Genomic DNA, 19,892 nt, shown 5'->3' with positions numbered 1-19,892 from the left:
TTTGGACCCTCTCCGCGGCGGCAACTAGAACCCGTGACTGGTAGATCGCCTGTGCTTGTGTCTATCGCTGGACTTGGATCCGAGCTCGTCGACTGCGACCGTGCGTCACTCATTTTTCCGAGCCGCCGATCTCAGATACCAAAATGCGCTCTCCTGGTACGCTAGTTCCGCCACGCTCGTTCCGGACCAACTCTAACATAGATCCCTTTGTGCGCAGCGCTTAGGCGAGCAGACTGTACCGTACGATAAAGTACGATAATATTATCTATATTATGTTGTTGACATTGCCATTATTGCTTGACGGATATCTGTGATATCGATAATCGTGTGCGAGCCTCTCGGCCGCTAGAATAACCGAGACCATTTTTTATGAAATTTTTAATTTCATTTCCCAGGGACGTAATTAGTGTTGAACATTTCAGACAGCAAAGGGCCTATCTTCATGAGTTTATTTATCGCAAGAGTAAGAACATAACACAACCATAAATTTCAAGGTAAATTTTAAAAAACAATGCACGCTATTGTTATTTTCTCTTACATATTAATTTATGGAAGTGATCAACATGGCTTGTGAGCTACTATAAGCATGCGCTATAAACGTATCGTTCTGTAATTCGAATGGAATATGAAATTCCGATTAAGGAACATTCTGTTCTCTCCGTAAATTATTAACAAACTATTATTGATCTTTCCCGACTATATTTCAATTTAATGTAATCTCGAGACGATCTATAAATTTTCTCAAAATGTTGACATTTTTTATATAACGAATTCTATGAAAGATTTAGCGAATTCGAAGATTTTTGTCGAGAAACTTGTAGTTGACTCGTTGTCGAGAAATTTGTTGTGACAGCCGTGTTTCATCTCGTACAGTGCTAATGAAGTTTCAAAATCTTTTATATAACGCATATATAATATGGACGTACAAATTTTGTACGTATTCAAATACTTTCGTAAGCAAATGTATGTAATGTAAATTGTGCAATATAGGGGTACTGACTAAGGAAAATATGATAAATTTTATCCTAAATTTTGAGTACAATTACAAACGTTTCTTACGTAACGGTTATTCCAGAGAAACATTAGTGAGTTAGAAAGAAAATAGTTTTTGCTAGAAAGATTACGCTCGTATTAATTGAAATGCGTATAATTTGTATTTTTACTTCATAATTTTATTGTCAAATATTTCCAACGAATAAGAATTTGTATATCGATATTGTTCGATATTTTAGTTTGAGATTACAAAACTTCTTTTTAGTTTGTCGATATTGCATATAGGAAATTTTATTATGTCGTCAATTAATTAATGGCAAGTATGAATCATTGACCGTATTGCGACTTGCTTGAAACTTGAACACGCGGTACATTTGTGGATCAAAGTGCCGCTACTTAACTGTATTTGCCTTCCTCTCTTTCTCTCTAAAGATAACGTTGATGTGTGCGTGTATACATATATTAAACACACGTCTCCCATATGTATATAAATACTTATATTCTTTGTCTTCTTTCCCCGTAATCTTTTTCTGGCCTCTCCGCTTCTTTCACCCGTCTCCCCTATTAGTTATGCTATGAATCGTTGGTTGGAACTCGTATAGTCAAGAGCGAAATATCAGTACCAGTTACGCCGCTAATTCTTTGGACCTTTCGGTTAGCTGTTAGCTTCTGACTAATTCTTATTTTAGGCACAAGCGTTGTATGCGGCGCGACGTCTCGTAATGGCTGCTTTAAAGAACGAAGTATATAATAGCAGATATTTAGATACAACAGATAAATGAATAGCGAGAGGGGGGGGGCATGGAGTAAGATCGTTGCCACTTGTAACTGTAACAAGTCGCGATAATTGACCGTTGGTCATGTTTGAAATAGAACATAGATCTATACTTCTTGGCGTTTCTGTTTTTCTTATGATCGTATAGTATACAGGCTATGGTGCACATAAACGGACGTAGCGTACAGTGACCTCGGCGGCATTCTCCGTGTCGACTTTGCCGACTTTGTCTCCTTAAAACTTCGTGATCGTACGACGCTTGGAATTCGTGGTCGAACGATCAAGCGACTTTGATGTATATCTTTGAAAATATTTTTCTCAATCAGCAATAACATCGATGTTGTCGATAATGTTAACAGATATTTTAAATACAAATGACTCTATAGAGACATATATTATAGCTTGTAGATGTTCAATATCGACGAGGAAAAATTGTTACACGAGAGTTCGATATATGTAATCTGAGAGTTGGTATTTATTTGCATTAGCGAATAGTACACGATATTATTGCGAATTAAAGAGAAAAACGTTTTAGAGGTCATCTGATACCCTGAGATCGCTGTGTTCAGAAATATCTTTCTATATATATACAGGCATTATTTGGAAATTACGATTAGATAAAGCGTGGATATTTTTATATGATTGTACAGTGTTGTTGGGAAGTATAATTTAGAAAAGAAAGGCGAAAATTACTATTTAGAGGTGTTGGGAATTAGACATGTATGCATACTTTGAATCATTTATTGTAAGAATACGAGAATTAATTTAATTAGTATGTTTTATTTAAGAAAACAAGCGAATCCTGCAACTGTATTTTTATCATGATTCGATAGACGTCTATCAACTAGTCGTTTAACCTCTGCGGAAGTTAATTACGACGTTAGCCTAACACAACAGTCTATAGCTATATCTACAGATTTCCGGTTTGCCATTCTCTTCGTTTTTGATATATGCTGCTATAAGAAAGAGTCTAATCGAAAAATACCTTACAATTCATACGAATGCATAATTGATTTTATTTATCCAATATATGTGTGTGGTTAAAAGGTTACATCGCGAACTATAATTGCGAATTATAATTAATTATCCTCGTAAATTTTCAATCGATCGTTTTAGTTTATCCTATGATTATTATTTTACATTCTTTGTTGATTATAATTATTCGTTACCGATGCTAAATAATTACGTAATTGTAATCATTTGTCACTTTTCTCGCTAAGAATTTGTCATATTCGTGCGAATATACTCGTTCCGAAGCTGAATATTTACGTGCGTAGTGAATCATGTGTCGTAGAAAGTCCATTCCGAGCGAAGGAAAAACTTGTTTAAAGCAGTTGCAACGATCACAATGTCAATTTCAAATCGTGCTCCTCGTGGAAGAGGCTCGCGTAGCAACGGTTTCGCGTGAATTACGGTGAGTAACAAGATCGGTGCTCTACTTTGCTCTGATTCGCGTTGCACGATGCCGATATTCCCTGCTCCGGGAAATGTTGTTTTCCGCGATTATAGAGGAAAGGGGAGAGACGTCGAACGAAAGGCGATGAAACACGCCAGTTGAACTCGAGACCGATGCAGGATGCGCGACATAATCGCGACGATATACGAGAATTCACGATGGGACCGATTTTTCTCGACGTTTATCTATGCCAAGTTAATATTTTTAACCTTTAAACGACGACATAACCTCGAAATAACACCACGTGTGGAAAGTAACTGTGTACTAGGGATACATACGATGGTAACACGAGAAACGTCTGTTTTCTTCGGTTAAGGTAAATATACTATCGCTTTTCGCCAGAGCGAGTTTATTAACCAGTTAACGAATGTATCCGTGACAAATGCCTATATAGCCTTGACAATTTGCTTATTTTAGCCATTTATATTTACCAGCTTCTACCGTGGTATATAGCTAGGTAAAGATACAGCTATTTCGTAAAAGACGTATCACATCCACTTTCATTGCTTATTTCTTTTCGAATTGTTTTATCTACGTATAATAGATTTGACCAGATATGCACGTACATTTATTTAGCAAAAACCGTTTGTGAAACCGCAGATAAAAACGTGGATCTCGTCGATTTGTTAAATTTATCGAGTCTCGTCTTAAATATGTTAAACCACTGCTTAAACAACTATTAGATTTCATCTTAAACGCATATAATTGTCTAATATTTAAACATTTTCATTTTACTCAAGTGCTGCTGTCGTTGAAACGTCGATCTTAAGAAATTTGGGAATTAAATATTTACAAAGAGAAATAGGAAAGTATATAATAAAATGTAGTTTTTTTATCACGATATATGTACATGTATGTAGCGCAATTAATGGGATAAGGGAACGTTGTAGTTGCGTATTTTGCAATCTCACGACGGTAACAAATCAAGTACGCTTATTAGAGTGATTTAGTTCGTTATACGTTTTGCAATTCCTCGAAACAGAATTGAACGGTGGAAAGTACGACGCCGACTCTATTAAGGGTAATGGGGTTCCAAGTTTGATAGAAATTGGAAATTTTGTCTAATTTGGTAAATCGCGAATGTGAGTGTTTCGAATTTTTTAGGGGTTTTAAAGTTGCTTCCTATTTTCAAAGATAAATACCTATATTTAAAATTTCGAAACATTAATTATTAGTAGCGAATATGACAACAAACGATAAACAATGGACAACAGGAAATAAATGAAAATTCAACAGGGAAAAGGAAAGATCCTACGTTAAATATGCTCGCTGCTCGCCTCTATCTTACCTTCTCGAGTCTATATGGAACTTTCGATTACTATCGTAATCTACTAATCGCCGATGTAATCAGTGGTTTTGAAAAATAATGCAAATCGAAAGAATCGGTTCGAATGGCTGATCTACGGACGACGAGTGTCGCGAAACGTTGATCGAAAGGATGAGAAACGACAAAGGATTTTAAGAGAGGCGGCCATGTTTCGATATCCGGAGACAGGACGAGAGGGAAAGCGGACTGCTTTTTGAAGCGGCATTTACCAGCCTCGCGGCCGCTATTTTGCGTTTCGTGCAAAACAGAGAAAGTAAAAGTGAGCCATCGCCGTTGTACACATGTGTACGGTAAGCTGGCTTTTTCCATCATTGGCTTTCGTTCTCTCCGAATGTTCGAACGAGTGAGCTCATTCGCTTTCGTTCTCTCCGAACGTTGGAACGGGCGAGCACATTCGCCACACTTTTTTCCAATCTTTACGACCGTTTCACTCGATTACGAGTAATTTCGGATGGATTTCGTTAGCCAATAAATAATACACGGTTGTTCCGAGTCTCGCAGCATGTTTTATCAGTTCTACGACACCGAGTATCGCGGGAAACGATCGTAGGAAGGATCGTGTTTGTTTTGCGCGTTACGGATTCCTAGTAGAGCGCGAGGTAAAATATTATACAAAGCGTATAACGAGCAACGAACGTTAATGACATCCCAAGAAACCTAATCGTACGTAGAGTACGCTCGCGAAAGTATTCGAACGCTCTTAGAAACTTGTTGCATATATACGCGTTATACGAAATATTTTGAAATCCCATTAGCGCACTAACGAGGCATCCGTTGCGTATCCAGGCGTATCGTGATTATAGCGACAAAGTTTGAAACGTGTCTGGCAAAGCATATAAAAATTAGAGAAGTTATACAGATGGAAGATACACAATACCGTAGAACTAATTATCGTATATCTAACGGCTACTATTCACGCTGTGAAACGGTTTAAAGTTAATTTATATTTGATCTTGACTCGACGAATGTTTCTTCGTTTCTTGAGTTATCGAGAGGATGGGGGAAAAAGTTGCGTTCGACGTTGAAGAAAGCTGGAGAAATTGTATTCTTTTTTCGGATCGTTAGTTTTACAGTATTCAAGGCCACTTTTATTTTCTTCAACGAAGATACTTACGTGTCGGTTTTATCACACGAAACGTACTACGACGTTTCGAACACGACCAACTAAATCGTCTTTCACTTGGAACAACGATGTTCGTTCGTTTAAAAGGGCGTATTTTGTACGAGGCACGTTAATGTTACCGCGATACAAGAGCGTGTTGCGAAATTATAGATTATCGTCGTTACGTTGACTCGAGAACGGCAATTAATTTCCGATTAACGTTGACAAACGTATTTTGAAAGAAAATTAACTGGAAATGCTGGTTATTTACACGCATATAACGAGTAAACCGCGTTTGTTAGGTTTTTTTCAGAAAAAAATCGTCATAGGTATTTTTGAATGTTTTTATAATAGACTTTTTATAATTTCCCCTCTATTCCGTGTTTCCTCTTTCCGGAGATTCAATGGAAAGTAAAGGTTTTAGGAGAGAGTCACTGGTTGCTCGATCAGTTGGCGTGGCTGGCTGTGAAATTTCTCTAAAAGCTTCGAGGGGATACGATCTTTGACACCGTTCTCGTCTTTCGCTTCGGTTCGTTTTGATAACGGGGCTGCGTATCGCGAATTGGTATCGATTCTCACGTCGGAAGAAACTATTTGTCGATTATTAAAATTATCAAAATCGGAAATATCGGCATGCGAAAATGTTGATTTATAACGAATTCCTTGTTTCCATGTCGCATACACGAAGCAACAGGACGCTTTACGAAAAACGATGCAGCACTTTCCAATAATGAAAATAAGAAAAAAATAAAAAAGTTATTCCGTTACGGTGCCCTGTAAGAAAGAGGCAATTAATTTCTAAAGCGAACGACGGAAACCATAATACACTTTCGTTTATAAACTTTTCCTTTTATTTCGCCTCTTTTTCTACTTACGACCGCGTAACGCTCGAACAAAGCTTCGCGTACAAAAATTTCATAGCATTGTCGTAGATGGATCGCAGACAGACTTTAGCAACTTTGATTCTTTCTCTGGCACTTTTTAGCGGCGCGCGTGTGTCAGGTGAAAACCGCCGCCTGGTACATCTGAAATCTCTCTTCTAAGGCGGATATTTCGCAACGATCTTTATCGAGGAACGATAAGTCAGTATCTAATCGGAAAAAAGGGTTGCTGCGAACGCTAGATAACCGCGACTGTACAGAGTTTTCCGTCATCGTGTAATTACAACGACTACCGTCGAAGTTTCTCCTTTTTTACTTTGCGCGCGCAAAAGTTGCGTCGCTGCCACGGAGTAGAGATCGAAGCAGCGTCGTTTCTTTGTACCTACGTATGGAAACGTACGTATGGAAAGCTCGGACAACGATCTATAGTATGCACTACCGAAGCATAGTCCTACGATCCTTGTCGATACGATATAATTAATTGTCTCTAAATTTATAGCACGGTTCGAAAGCCGATTTCATTTTAGTCGATTTTCGAGATTGGTTTCCGTTAGTTTACTCGAATCCGAATCGAATCACAGCTGCTTCGGGTTTCCACCGATTTCGGAATTTTCTCTCTTTCTTTCCTTTTTTTTCATTTTCCTTTTCTCTATTATCGACCAGCGTCGAGATTTCCTCGAAAAGTGTGTCGAATCGCGCAACGATCCCTGGGCCCGGTGGATTTCACAGAAAGTACTAGTTGGTTCCAGCTCGATGGTCGTTTGCAATTAAAGTCGCAGTTCGACATAGATCGACATAGATTGGATGTAAAAACGGATAACGAAATCTTTTGTACGATTACGTTAGAGACAAGTTCGTTTCTGACGAGTTTTGTTAGCATTCGACGATTGCGTAACGTTCGCGAGGAACGAGAGAAATTGAGATTATTGGTGATTTAAATTCTATTCTATAATTCTATTTATAGCAACAAGTAGCGGCGTCGGCGTACAAAAGCGGAGAGATTAATCTTTCCAAACGAAAGCTAAAAGACAACGTAACGAAATCGAATATTGGATCGAATATTCTCTGCTTACATCTGCATACGTGTCTTGGATGGTAGATCGATAACGACGCCTTAATCCTATCGTACGTTGGTCGAAGATTGTACCAGAGATCGTAAAAAGATCGTTTAAAGATCGTGTAACTTATATTTTTGAAGCGACTAATTTTAGTAGAAATCGTAGATACCGGATAAAGCAACCGGATAGGAAAAAAAATATCGGAAAACAGCGGCGACACGATGGATCGAAATAAACTCGAAGAAATTGCAAATCCGTCATTCTCCAAGAGACGATCGTTTCGATGGATTTTTTTTTTTTTCTAACTTGACAAAATAATAACTTACTTTATTTACCTCTTTTTAATACTGCCGCAATTACGCAACTTTTACACGATATTTCGCTGCTTCGTCCTTAACGAGTTAAAAACCAGAGGAGTGGAAGGCAGAGGGTCCGTTGGTTAAATCGCTATCTTCCCACAACGAAAGGTAAAGTCGACGCGTGGCCTCCGTCATCCCCGACCAAATAGGTATGGAAACCGGTTGCACAAGGGCATTTCTTGCTATCGCTATTCGTAGGATACACGCTGCAAACGCTACTTCCTGTAACAAGCATTAAGAAAATTCGTTTCTGCCATCTTTGGAGAGATTAGACGTTCGTAGATAGAAATTCGTTAATTCGAATGTTTTGTACGAGACTGGTTTTGTCGATATATTCCACGGGCCAAGATGTTGCGTAACACTGTGTGTGTGTGCGTGTGCGTGTAACCTTTATGACGTTACTTTTAGAGCTCTAACGGGGACGAATGCCACGAGATCTAGATGAACTTGTCAAATAAATATATCTACGTGATCGTAAATCATTGCGAAATTAGAAGACAATGGCGAGAATAGGAAAGAAGGGAAAGCGAAAGAGCCACGGAGAATCTGCGAATTAATCTCCGTATTAATAGGCGAATATTAATATTTACGTAATTTCTGATCTCTCGTTGCAATCGAAATACTTTTTCTTTTATTAATCGCGAATTTTTATTTTGATTTCTGTAAAACATATCTCGCAGATTGCTACGGAATACGAAGGGGACGGTTAAACAGTTTTTTTTTATTCGGTAACTGCTTGATCCGTCGATACTCGCGATTAACGACATTTTTACATAGCAGAACGTTCGCACATGTATTTAGAAATTCTAATATATTTTATATCGAAACGAACGCACTCCGACTGTGTAACCTTGGCCCAGTGGTGACTCTCGTGTCGTCGTCCTCGTTGATTTGCAAAACAAATCTTATCGCTATATACGTTGTACAACGACTGATTCGTATTACGAAAAGCGAAACGATTCGTAGGATACGATAGTAATTTGTCAGCAAAATCCCGAGTCTAACGAGGTCGGTTTACGTCCGAGTATCGTTAGAATTCGAATTATTATCCACCACGTGCGAATCGTCTGCTTTGTTTCGTCTATTACGAACGTCTTCTCAAATTTCAGAATTTCTTGACACACGCCAACGTAATTTGTTACGACGTATGTATAAAAGGCGTGCCAGAAGACATTCCAAGCGACAAAGTCACAGGCGGGACGCCTCTTATACAAATGTCACTCACCCAAGCCTGTTCGCAAAATGTTCAAATTAAAACCTATATAAGATCAGTGGACGGATCAAGGTCTCTTTCATCGTGAAAGAGAACGAGAGCGACTCGTAATATTACGTACACCTTATCTCGTTTATTCTTGCATCGTTTCTCGTGAGAACCACGTAATTTCGCGTATTTCGCGTAAAGGAAACTTTTACTTCTGTCGAATAATTGGATAACGGAATAGAGTTATGAGCGTTACGGTGTATAAATTTCAAACGCGTACATGTAAAACGGCAACGAAAATTTCAAAACTACGATACGAGACAGAGGCAATATTCGAATAATCGTTAAAGCGAATATAAACAAAACGAAGATAAAAATGCTGAAAAATGCAAGGAAAGTTTAAGATCAAAATTGTTTAGAAATAAAGCGTAGATGTCTGTTTTCCGTGTATCTACGTATCGAAACTAGAAAAATGTATAGGATACGACGTATAACGTGCGTAAATATCCGAGATAAAGAATTTTTTACTACGTACGATAAATTTCTAATTAGATTCTACCTCTTTCCTTGTGCTGATAATTTCAATTTAAAGTATATCGCATATCGTAATACCTGGAATGGGACATACGATAAATAGTACGTGCATAGTGGCGGCAAAATGTATTCATTACGGTATTAACGTTCTAATTAATTAAGTCGAAGCCTATCGAATCTCGTATCCGCGTACGGTGGTACGCGCATTAGTACGATTATACGAATTTGACGCTAGAAAGATGAAATACGTATATACGTAGAATCTGATAAGAAAAATCGACTGATTCTAAAGCAGCTACTGGTGTAACTACTATTAGTAGGAGTACCTCATCCGCGTCTCCCACCGATGTCGTCCTAGTCCGCAGTTGCCAACTGTCGCGGTGGCTTTGTACCTTCGATCTCAATACGTGGGGGAACGAGCGTGTTCGACCAGCGTCGAACGATCGTCATCCGCTTGGTCGCGAACGAATGCCGACGATAGTTTGTCGGATATTCTGTCCGACGTGGCTTTATTTCCAAACTTGAAGGCACCGTTCGTACCTTGGAGATTGCGCTGCGAGGGCAACGCCTCCAAGATTCGAGGAGGATTCCGCCTTATCGCTTGATTAACGAGACAACTTTTGTTATTTATCGAATTTTCTTCCAACGTGCAACCTGGTCGGCTCGTTCGTCCGGTCGGTAGACGTTGCGTTGGCCTGTAACCATCCAAGTCGCCGATCACTGGCGCGCTACTTTGCAGATTTAAGGCGTTCAGTTGAAGACGATTGCCTCCAAAAGGAACGCTTTCCTCGGAACCAACTGATCTGCTGAGTCGGCTGCCCGGTTCTACAACGCGGTTATCATCGTTTATCTCGTCGTTTGTTACGTAGGATTTCTGTTTTCCGGATTTGCTAGTCGCGTACGCGTTTGCAAGAGGAAATAGATTTCTAGATTCGAAGCAACGAGCTTCTTAGGTCGATCCGTCGATGTATGCCCTTACGGATCGTTCGCGAGACTCTATCGTTCACGTTGTCGTGGCGTGCGGCGTGTAGTAACGAGAAAAATAAGGAAAGCCGGCGTTCGCACCTAGACGATCTTCAAAACGATAAAATAACGATAAAATAATTTTCCGATTTTGCTCGACCGGTCGGGATCGTCACGCATCGACGGATTCAACGGTTTTACGTTACAACGACCGATAAATTTTCATCGCTTTTACATCGCTGCTTACCAAAAGTTTTTGCTTCTCTCGCGTGAGCTAGGAGCTTGTCGATCCTATTTCGTCGGAAGTACGTGTCAACGATATCGAGTTTCTTCGCTTGTTCCTGTTCGCTGCTCTCCTCGTTCTCAGCTTCCACGTCCATCTCGTCCGCGTTATCCTCGTTATTGCTATTATTGTTAAGATCCGGTTTGGAAGGCACTACGTTGTACTGTGTATTGTCTTTAGGCACCAACGACGCTGGAGGAAGGGAAATACGTGGCGTCGCGTCCGGTAATCTCCAACGACCCAGCTCGTCGCTCCAAGTGGCCGTGGATCTGACGGCAGCGACATCGCGAAACGGACATCCGGGTCGAAGATGAGGAACCATCGCGTCGCATATTTGCGAGGTAAGCAGTTCTCTGCGCAAAAGATCGCGTCGCTCCGCGTCCCAGCAAGCTTGGAGATCGGCTGCTTCCGCTTCGAGTTGCTTCGCTCGTTTCGCCATTCGTTTTAGCGCATCTTCCGTCGATCTACGTTGGGAATATAATTTTAGCCGAATAGAAAGATACATATGATATATGATCTCGAAACGTTTAAACGTACTCTTCGTAATAATACCAGGCAAACTACCGTTAAACTACGTTCTATCGTATATTTTATTTTCAATTATACTATCAATACTGCGTGTAAATACTCGAGTTTCTTGAAACTTGGTAGAATCGGAAAATCTAGAATCTAGATTTCATCGTACGAATTGTTAAAAGGATAGAATCCAATAGCGTAAATCGACCGAACGAAATTTATTCGTCTCTTCCTGCTAACGTTTCTCTCTAACTTGGACGAACAAAGAGGTATACGCCGTACGTTTCAATTGCACGAACCGTTTCGTGCGTACATATTCGACGCAGCTTTCGCACGTTCAAACTACTAACCGGAGTTGACCATACACCTGGAACACGCTTCCGTTTCCTTCCTGAGCGCTAGTCTCCAGAGCCGAAGCGAGAGCCTCCAGCCTCTTTCTTCTTTTTTCTCGTCGTCTCCTCAATTCGGCATTTCCTTGCTCCTCTCCTCCGATAGTTAGCTTCTCCAGTCTCTTCAATACCTCTTGCATGGCCGCCTCTCGCTTCTTCCTTCGCCTTTCCTCCCGTTCCACGTCCTGTTCGTCCATCGGCTGCTGAGAAACAGGCTTGGGCCTCGTATCGCCGATAGTACCAGCTTCGTAGCGAATCTTCATAGCCTGCAATTCCTCTCGAAGCTTCTGAGCAAACAGATTGGAGTGTTCGCACTCCTCCTTCAATCTTTTCACATGTTCGCTGTATTCTCGTTGCTCGATACTCTCTTCGTCTTCGATTTCTGCCCTCGCGGCTATCTCTTTTACGAGCGACTGATCGTTCGACTCGATCAACTTCCTTAGACGTTGCAGTTCTAATTGATACTGCCTCAGTAAAGCATCTTTCGGATCCTCGTTGACGACAGGTTTGTTCTTGATACATCGAGCTCTGGCTGCGTATCGCAAGGTACTCAGAGTTTCTTCGGCGTCCACGTCGCTGCCACTTATACAAGCTATCATCAGAGTTCTTGCGTTTCCACCGAGGCTGTCTCTTAGTAGCCTGGTTAGCTTGCTGTCTCTGGATAGGGAATTTTCAAAGGAAACGTTTAGTGACTTTGTGATCGATCGCGTTCGTTACGCGATGTTTCGTATCGTCTCGAGTATACGAGTTTCTTCGAGCGTCGATTTAAACAACGATTAATCCCTTTAGTATAGACCTTTAAAGAACAGCCGATACATCCGCGAAGCGTTGCAAGAAAGAATTTATTCAACGACTAAAATTTTTACACCATCTTATCTAATGTTGCGATGTTATAACTAACTAACTCGGCATAACTAACGAAGGAAGGAACCAATCGTCGGCTATGAATCGACGATTTTAACGAAACTTACGTCTGATGTAGTTTTTGAAAAACGATGTGATTCTACTATGCCGCGTTGCGTCACCTATGATACCTTTACGGAGACTTTATCTCTGGAGTTCTCAACGAGTTCACCCTTTTTACAATCGTTCGATATCGAAGTATTCCTTTTTGGCCGTCAAGTGGCGTACAAATTAGAAACTAACTGACTTTTCTCCTGTATTCTTCGCGCAAGTACGTTATCCTAACGATTCTAAAATTTCGTCTAACAGTCTCTACCAACATACCTATACGGCACGTGTCTGCCATGACCAGCAGCCAACGCACTGATCACGTTTCCCAGCGCCGAAAGACTCAAATTGATGCTAGCTGCCTCTTTCAGTCTATCTCCGGTAGCACCAGTCCTCGCTTGCCTCTCGGACCCGGCAAGATCCACCAGGTGAAGCCTTCCTCTCTTTACCGGATTCTCAGTCTTACTGCTCTCTTCGTTGATGGCCAGCGTTTCCAAGGACAACGTCAACACAGCGTGACTCCTGGAACTAGCTGCGTTCATTTTCGTAGCTGCAGCGGCTCTTCTTCGATCACCTTGTTCGACCAGTCGTGCGCATTCCGCCGCATCTTTCACCGTCACCTCTCTCAAACCTCCAGCCACGTAAGTCCCGCGATTGGGATCCTCTTTCAAGGTCAACAGATCGCTCCCACCGTCTTGCAATAGATCCCTTAATCGTTCGTTGTAAATTTCCAGGTAACTGAGCAGGGCCAAGTATCTCATTTCCGCGCTGGCCGTCGACGTGGCCTCGAAGATGTGGTCTAAAGTACGTTCGATGAATCCACGCATTGTGTGCGATTTCCCGCAGCCTGTTTGTCCGTATGCAAACACCGTGCCATTGTAGCCGTCCAGTACAGCTTCCACGATGACCGAACCAACGTTTTCGTAGACAAATTCTGTAGTTGCTTCCGGACCGAAGGCGGCGTCGAATTGGTACACCTTGCCGTTTCCGGGGCCTGCGGCTGCTGGACACTCGAGGGTGCAGCATTTTGACGCAGAATCGATCGTTACCACGTTCTGCGCAGGTGAAAAAAATACGATAGGTGAATTTTCGAGTTTACCGATAGATGTGTAAAGCTTGATGAAATTTCCTTATTATTAATAATATAAGTTTAATAATATCTAATGATTAGTAATCGATTTAACAGCTTTGTTGCTTGTAGCTCTTTAATAGCTCTCAAAGTTGCTGTTTCCAGTATACCGCAAAGTATACCGTTTGCAGTATATAACGAGAGAACGCGAAGACGCAGAGGGAATAGAGAAAGAAAAAGGATAGAGACGCGAAAAGTAACGAGGATCGGAGGAAGAACGGAAAAGAAATAAGAGGCTAGAACCAAGAAAGTGTAATATCACATCATATCATGTGTAATAACGTAAGATCGAAGTACAGATATAGCGCGATATACTGCAGCGTGAATTAAGGTCACTGTACATTTACGAAACACCGTGACTTGGAAAAATATGTTTTCTTAAGTTCGTAGTGTGCATGCATGTAGGTTTTCGTTGTGCAAATATTTTTCTGTTTAGTCCATTCTTAAAAGCGAACTACGCGTATAAAGGAGGATAAATATTCACAAATGTTCCTGCCTTTATTAATAACAGGGTTTTTGTAAATTTCATCTGAGCGGAATATCGATCGAGCAAAAGACTTTGCTTTTCAAATTAAAACCTATAACTGCACTCCCGTAATTTACAAGCAACGCGTGCAAAAACGATTAAAGTTATATAATTTTTTTTATACAACTAATCGATCGACGTGATTTATCAATCACGTTATATTCTATACTCGTTATGCAAAAACTATCTGTGTAATGTGGCTATTATTTGCAACGTCGGTTTAGCGATAGTTCGTAGTTCGTACTCGTATCGATTGAATTTCGCGGAAATAATAATAAAACGCAATTGTCGCTTCTTCCTGTTTCAGTATTGTAACTAAATTATCGATTCGAGCTTCTTTTCCCATTTTTCGTCCGATACGTCGAGTAAATAAGTTTCGCAGATATAATTAAAAGCCAGCTGCCTGTTAATTTCAAATGTAGATTAGTTTAAAACCAAGTACTCTGATTAACATTTCCGTAGTGACACGTGATTCAACAACGTTGGTCGAGAGTTAAACCTGATATAACAAAGTGAAACTAAATTACCTTAAAATTAAATTAAAATTGTAGAGCGGGATACGATCCAACAAAATATTAATTAACAATTAACACTCGACATAATAAATACTCTGAATGCATCGAACAGCAAAATATGAAATAACGAATATTTTTCCTGATAATTCCTGTATCTTAAATCATTTTACGTTTCTATATGCATTATCAAACTTAATAAAATTGAACGAATACAGCGCACGAATTCTTTCAACAAAGTTAACATTCTATACTTCTTAAGTAATGAAAAACAAACGTAAATACAATTAAAAGAAAAGAAAACTTTTATTCTATCTGTCACGTGTTGACTCAAAGTCCCTTTCCACTTTCATCGTACGTCCATCAACGTAGCTCGCAACTATGTATCACGGGCCATCGTGTACAGTGAGTCGTCATTAAATTTACTATTCCATAAGATATTCAGAAGGTAACGTAGGCACGCTAAGCTGATCGGTGCATACACGATGCATAGATAGTGGTATCGAACCGCGTCGTTGCACACATCATTTTACATGCCTATATACATACGTATTCACATGCTTATCGATGAAGCGGAATATATGCCAAATCGATGGAAAGCCACAGTCGTGCTACCAATTTTATATCCTCCTTGTTTTTCCCTCTTTTACGTTCATGTACGGCGACACACGTGGTTGACACACTGCCACAAGAGGCACACGTGCACGCTGCGTGTACGTGTAACTTTGCGTAGGTGCGATCGTATGATTCGCGATAAATACACGCACATATTGTGTACGATTTGTAACAACGGTATAATGATTTTCAGATTTTCAGAAGTTCCGCGCTAATTATTAAACGATATATTTATAGTTTCTCGTGTTTTGACCTGGTCTGGGTTTCGGTTCACACGAGGTTCGCACGAATTGCAATGCATATTCATGAAACGTTCAACGCATAATTCAAAACTTGTCGATCGAAACCTGAAAAATTATGAATATCTCGATAAAATGATTTTTTATTAAAGTATAGAAGTTACAAACGTAGTATACAAACTAATAGTTAACTGTCATATTTGTTATTTTTCTATATTCTTCCATATAATTATAACTTTGGAATAGTATGTACTAGGTACTTGAAGTAAGCATGATGTGCGATTTAGCTGCGAGGTTAGAAGATCTGCTTTTATTTAATCTATATCTTAAAAATTAAACAATTTTGAAATCGAGAATTTCTCAAATAGCGAAACTCTTCCATTATATTACATGGCATTTGTGCAAAAGAAACTTACAGTTTTATTCATGCGAATAGTTGAATATCGTGTCATAATATTTTATAACAGATAGCTCCATAATGTTATAATTAAGTTACATTTCAAGTAATAAGCAACTGTTGGGATACTTTTCGACGATGGTGTAGGATTCCTAGATACGTAGAAAAACGAAATATACTCGTTGATACACGTTACGGTAAACTAATTATTTCGCCGTTCTTTCAATTTCTTTTATTGTTAAAAAATTACGTTTGGTTTGTATGGGATAAACGGGATTTCTTTATTTTATTTCCGATGTAAATTGTCGAATTCATAACCTATATTATACGATCAATTTTTTGTTCTTCTTTACGGTGTGAAAGAAATTCAAGCTCTTTACGGTTTACTGCAGAATTATAATAGCTATAACAGTTATAAGCAAAATTTAAACACTGTGCGACACTAAAGACAGACAGTTTCTATTTGTTAAAAAATTCTTACATTCAATGCCACGTCATGTTGCTAACAGCCACAAGACGTTAAAAATATTAAAAAGAACTATTCAGTTTAAATAAATAAAAAATGCAGTTCTCTTTTTACTAACGCGTTGTGCAATGTGGGACGAGAGCTTAAGGCTAAGCCGAGTTTTTAGCTTGTTGGGGGACATTCGAAAAGATCTAGAAAAATTCGTGGCTATTTATTAGCATCTCTGCCACGATATCCAACGGGTTTCAAAGTGACATATTTAAAAATTTGTTTAAAAAGACATCGACATTTAAACAAAATTATTTAAATACGCGATCGAAAAATCGTTGGAGGCTTACACGTCCCACATTGCATATAGAGGGTAAAAGATCTGAAACAAAAGAAAAAAAAGAAAAAAGACATCAATCAGAATCTTCGTGGTGACTTTACTTACTTAATAAAACTAAAACCATCCTTAATCCGACGAAATTCATTCATCCAACGAACTTGAGTCAAAGATTCGAAGATTCAGAGAGGATGATCTCGTAAAAAATTTCCTAGCGGAAAAATTACAGTGTCCATGCATGTTGCTCGCGTGTTTTGATACGGTCGCTAGGCTACAACGCGTTCGATAGAACAATGACGAGTTATCCACATACTTTCCACGAATAAACAAAACAAGAAACAGAAGCGAAAGCGTGCATAGCGCACGTTGGTGGCGCGGGTGCATGTGACACGAACTCAGAAGCGTCGACGATCTCCTGGCTGTTCATTGTCCGCCTCTATGAACGTACCCTGCATCCCTGCTGGAGCTCCCGAGCGTTCATTGGGCGACATCTCACAGCCACCTTCACAGACTCGCTCATCTAAAAACGAAAGACACTAGATTAGGCAGAGAAAGAGATTTTGCCTTGAGGATTGTCGTTACGCGTAACAATTGTAGAAGAGTCGTTACACCTTGACTGTTAGATCGCTATTAGAAGATGATAGTATACTTGGTTGAAAAGTTGGTGACCGACGGGCATTTAAGTATGCATTTTATTTTGTTGTAAAGCATAGTTCTGTGTATCTTTTGCACTATTTGAACGGTCGAATATATTAATAAATTATGTTTCCCGAATTAACTTATCGATAAATTAAATGAGAATATCAAAAGTCACGAAAAATGTTATCGCTAATTGGATTGAATTTTCGTCATTTTAATAAGTATATCGTGCAATTTTCGACGCCATTATTTCGGCGACATTACTTGATGTTGTGTTTCTCAGGAACATATTGCTTTTTGCTCGTTAAGTATTTCATTCGTTTGCCGACGAAATGTGTGTGTGTGTGTGTTGTCCTTGAACTCAGTTACGCGTTGAATCACCCCGAATTATAGCGTGTCTAAGCCGTACAACCCACCTCTATGTATGCGACCAGCATTCATAAAATCGTATTTGAACGTAAAATGACCAAATGTGCCATTTAACAACGCATAATACGACAAGAACACCTGATAATAAAAATTTCGCAATTACGACCATAAACAAACGACCATTACAAAGTGAAATGTTGGGATCGATAGTTTGAAACATATGGCAACTATAAGACCTAGTAGTAATGAATTGTATGAAAATTAAATTCTTAGAATAAATGAGTTATTATTGATTAACCAAGAAATTTCTCATTCCTATAGATCGAGTATAGAAACTAAAAAAATATTTTATTTTTGCATATAATAATATCTCTCCTTTGTTTAATAATATTTTTATTTACATGTACTACATTCTAAAAACATCAAATATAAAAACTAATAAACTAATTTTAACTTTCTTCAAGTTCAAGGAGTCGACTGAAACTGAATTGATTCTGAGAATTTAACTATGACCTTCAACTTTGAAGTATCAATCAGGCTGTCAAGATTCACGTTATTCCGTATGACAGATAAAACGAATAATAAATAAACTAGAAATAGAATGTTTCAAATATTCATAAATACCGGTTAATACAACTAACGTGATTATGCATAGAGTATACTGAATGAGTTACGGGTAGAATATTTTGCATGAATTAATTGATTTGTATAATTTTGAGCGTATATATAATTAACAAATTTTTATGTTATGAACTTTTAAAGGATACCTGTAAAATTTCATGTCAAGCACTATCAAATATCGATATCAATTGGATGGAAATATCGATCGGATTAAACATGCAAGAAATACAAATAGGTCAAGTGCAGAAGGTTAATGGATGTGTGGTAAGTGGCATAAATCATACGCAGGTGTCGCTCATGTACTCGAGTAAAAAAAGATTATATTAGATTGGGGCAAATACGAAAGCGACATAAGTTAAGCCCGCGTACAATTCATTCGGTGTATTTTACATTTACATTTGCACTTGCTATGTAGATGAATTCTGATTACGGAGGGTAGATAAAGAGACGGCCCCCTAACCGAATGAACTCTACGATTTGACCTAGTAGTAAGGAAAGTTTAAATCGACTAGACTAGATCGATTTGTATCGATTTGTCGAATATTCTCTATTTTATACAAAATATGTTTTCCTTTGTCACATTTAGTTAAATATACAACTGTATTTGATACAATATTGTCTACGTACATATATATATATATATATACACACACGTGTTTTAAATTTTGAATACATTTTGGACTTTTTTAGTCTAGTTTATCGTTTTCCCTCAGTTTACGAAACATTGTATACAGTTGCTTTAAGATAATTATGTTAATCGATCTTAATACTAATTAACAAATAATCGTGTGAATTTAGTTTTTTTCAAAGCAATTTGTATGGTAAATAAAAAAAAAGCATTTAATTATATAATATATGAAAACTGAATTGTTTGTTTTTATTAAACAAGAAGAGAAATGAGGATATAAATATGATATTAACATTGCATTTAATTGTCACTTTATATTTCATCAGATTATAAAATTGTAAACCGACCAAATATCCCATTATACGAAAACTATTCGAAAGTGATTACCGAATCTTTCAACAAAAATATATACATTCTTTTAATTGGACGAACAATTCTCAAGCTTTTGTTGTAGACGTAATTATAACTACTTATGTTTTAAAACGATATGCTATTGTTTTTAGTACAAAACAATATATGTAGTTCGGTAACCTTAAAATTATAGCAAAGCAAGTTATTTGAAATATTAGTATGTGTGATTGAAAACAAGGATCATGAAAAATGTAAAAAAGCCCGAAGAAATAAATTTGCAAACGATT

General features: G+C 38.6%; 1 protein-coding gene and 1 long non-coding RNA gene across 2 annotated transcripts; one reads left to right on the top strand and one right to left on the bottom strand.

Moving 5' to 3' along the window:
- The first annotated feature begins 139 nt into the window (after positions 1-139).
- Positions 140-19,145, top strand: LOC117159966 (uncharacterized). The gene is made up of 8 exons (XR_013059880.1): positions 140-250; positions 396-494; positions 11,113-11,273; positions 13,160-13,429; positions 13,523-13,869; positions 13,990-17,680; positions 18,768-18,890; positions 19,042-19,145. It is a non-coding gene; the product is annotated as an uncharacterized LOC117159966 (long non-coding RNA).
- On the bottom strand, positions 8,034-17,517 carry LOC117159937 (osmotic avoidance abnormal protein 3). Its single transcript, XM_033340213.2, has 6 exons — positions 17,446-17,517; positions 13,065-13,843; positions 11,799-12,494; positions 10,897-11,396; positions 10,013-10,511; positions 8,034-8,173 (listed from the first exon to the last, which is right to left on the bottom strand). Exons 1-5 carry the CDS (start codon positions 17,515-17,517, stop codon positions 10,087-10,089), a joined length of 2,472 nt encoding a protein of 823 aa, XP_033196104.1. The 3' UTR covers positions 8,034-8,173; positions 10,013-10,086.
- Positions 19,146-19,892: the final 747 nt, after the last annotated feature.

Source organism: Bombus vancouverensis, chromosome 13 (assembly GCF_051014615.1).
Source record: "Bombus vancouverensis nearcticus chromosome 13, iyBomVanc1_principal, whole genome shotgun sequence".
NCBI classification, from domain to species: domain Eukaryota; kingdom Metazoa; phylum Arthropoda; class Insecta; order Hymenoptera; family Apidae; genus Bombus; species Bombus vancouverensis.
Note: the sequence above shows the minus strand (reverse complement) of the source record. Positions and strands in the feature narration are given on the sequence as shown.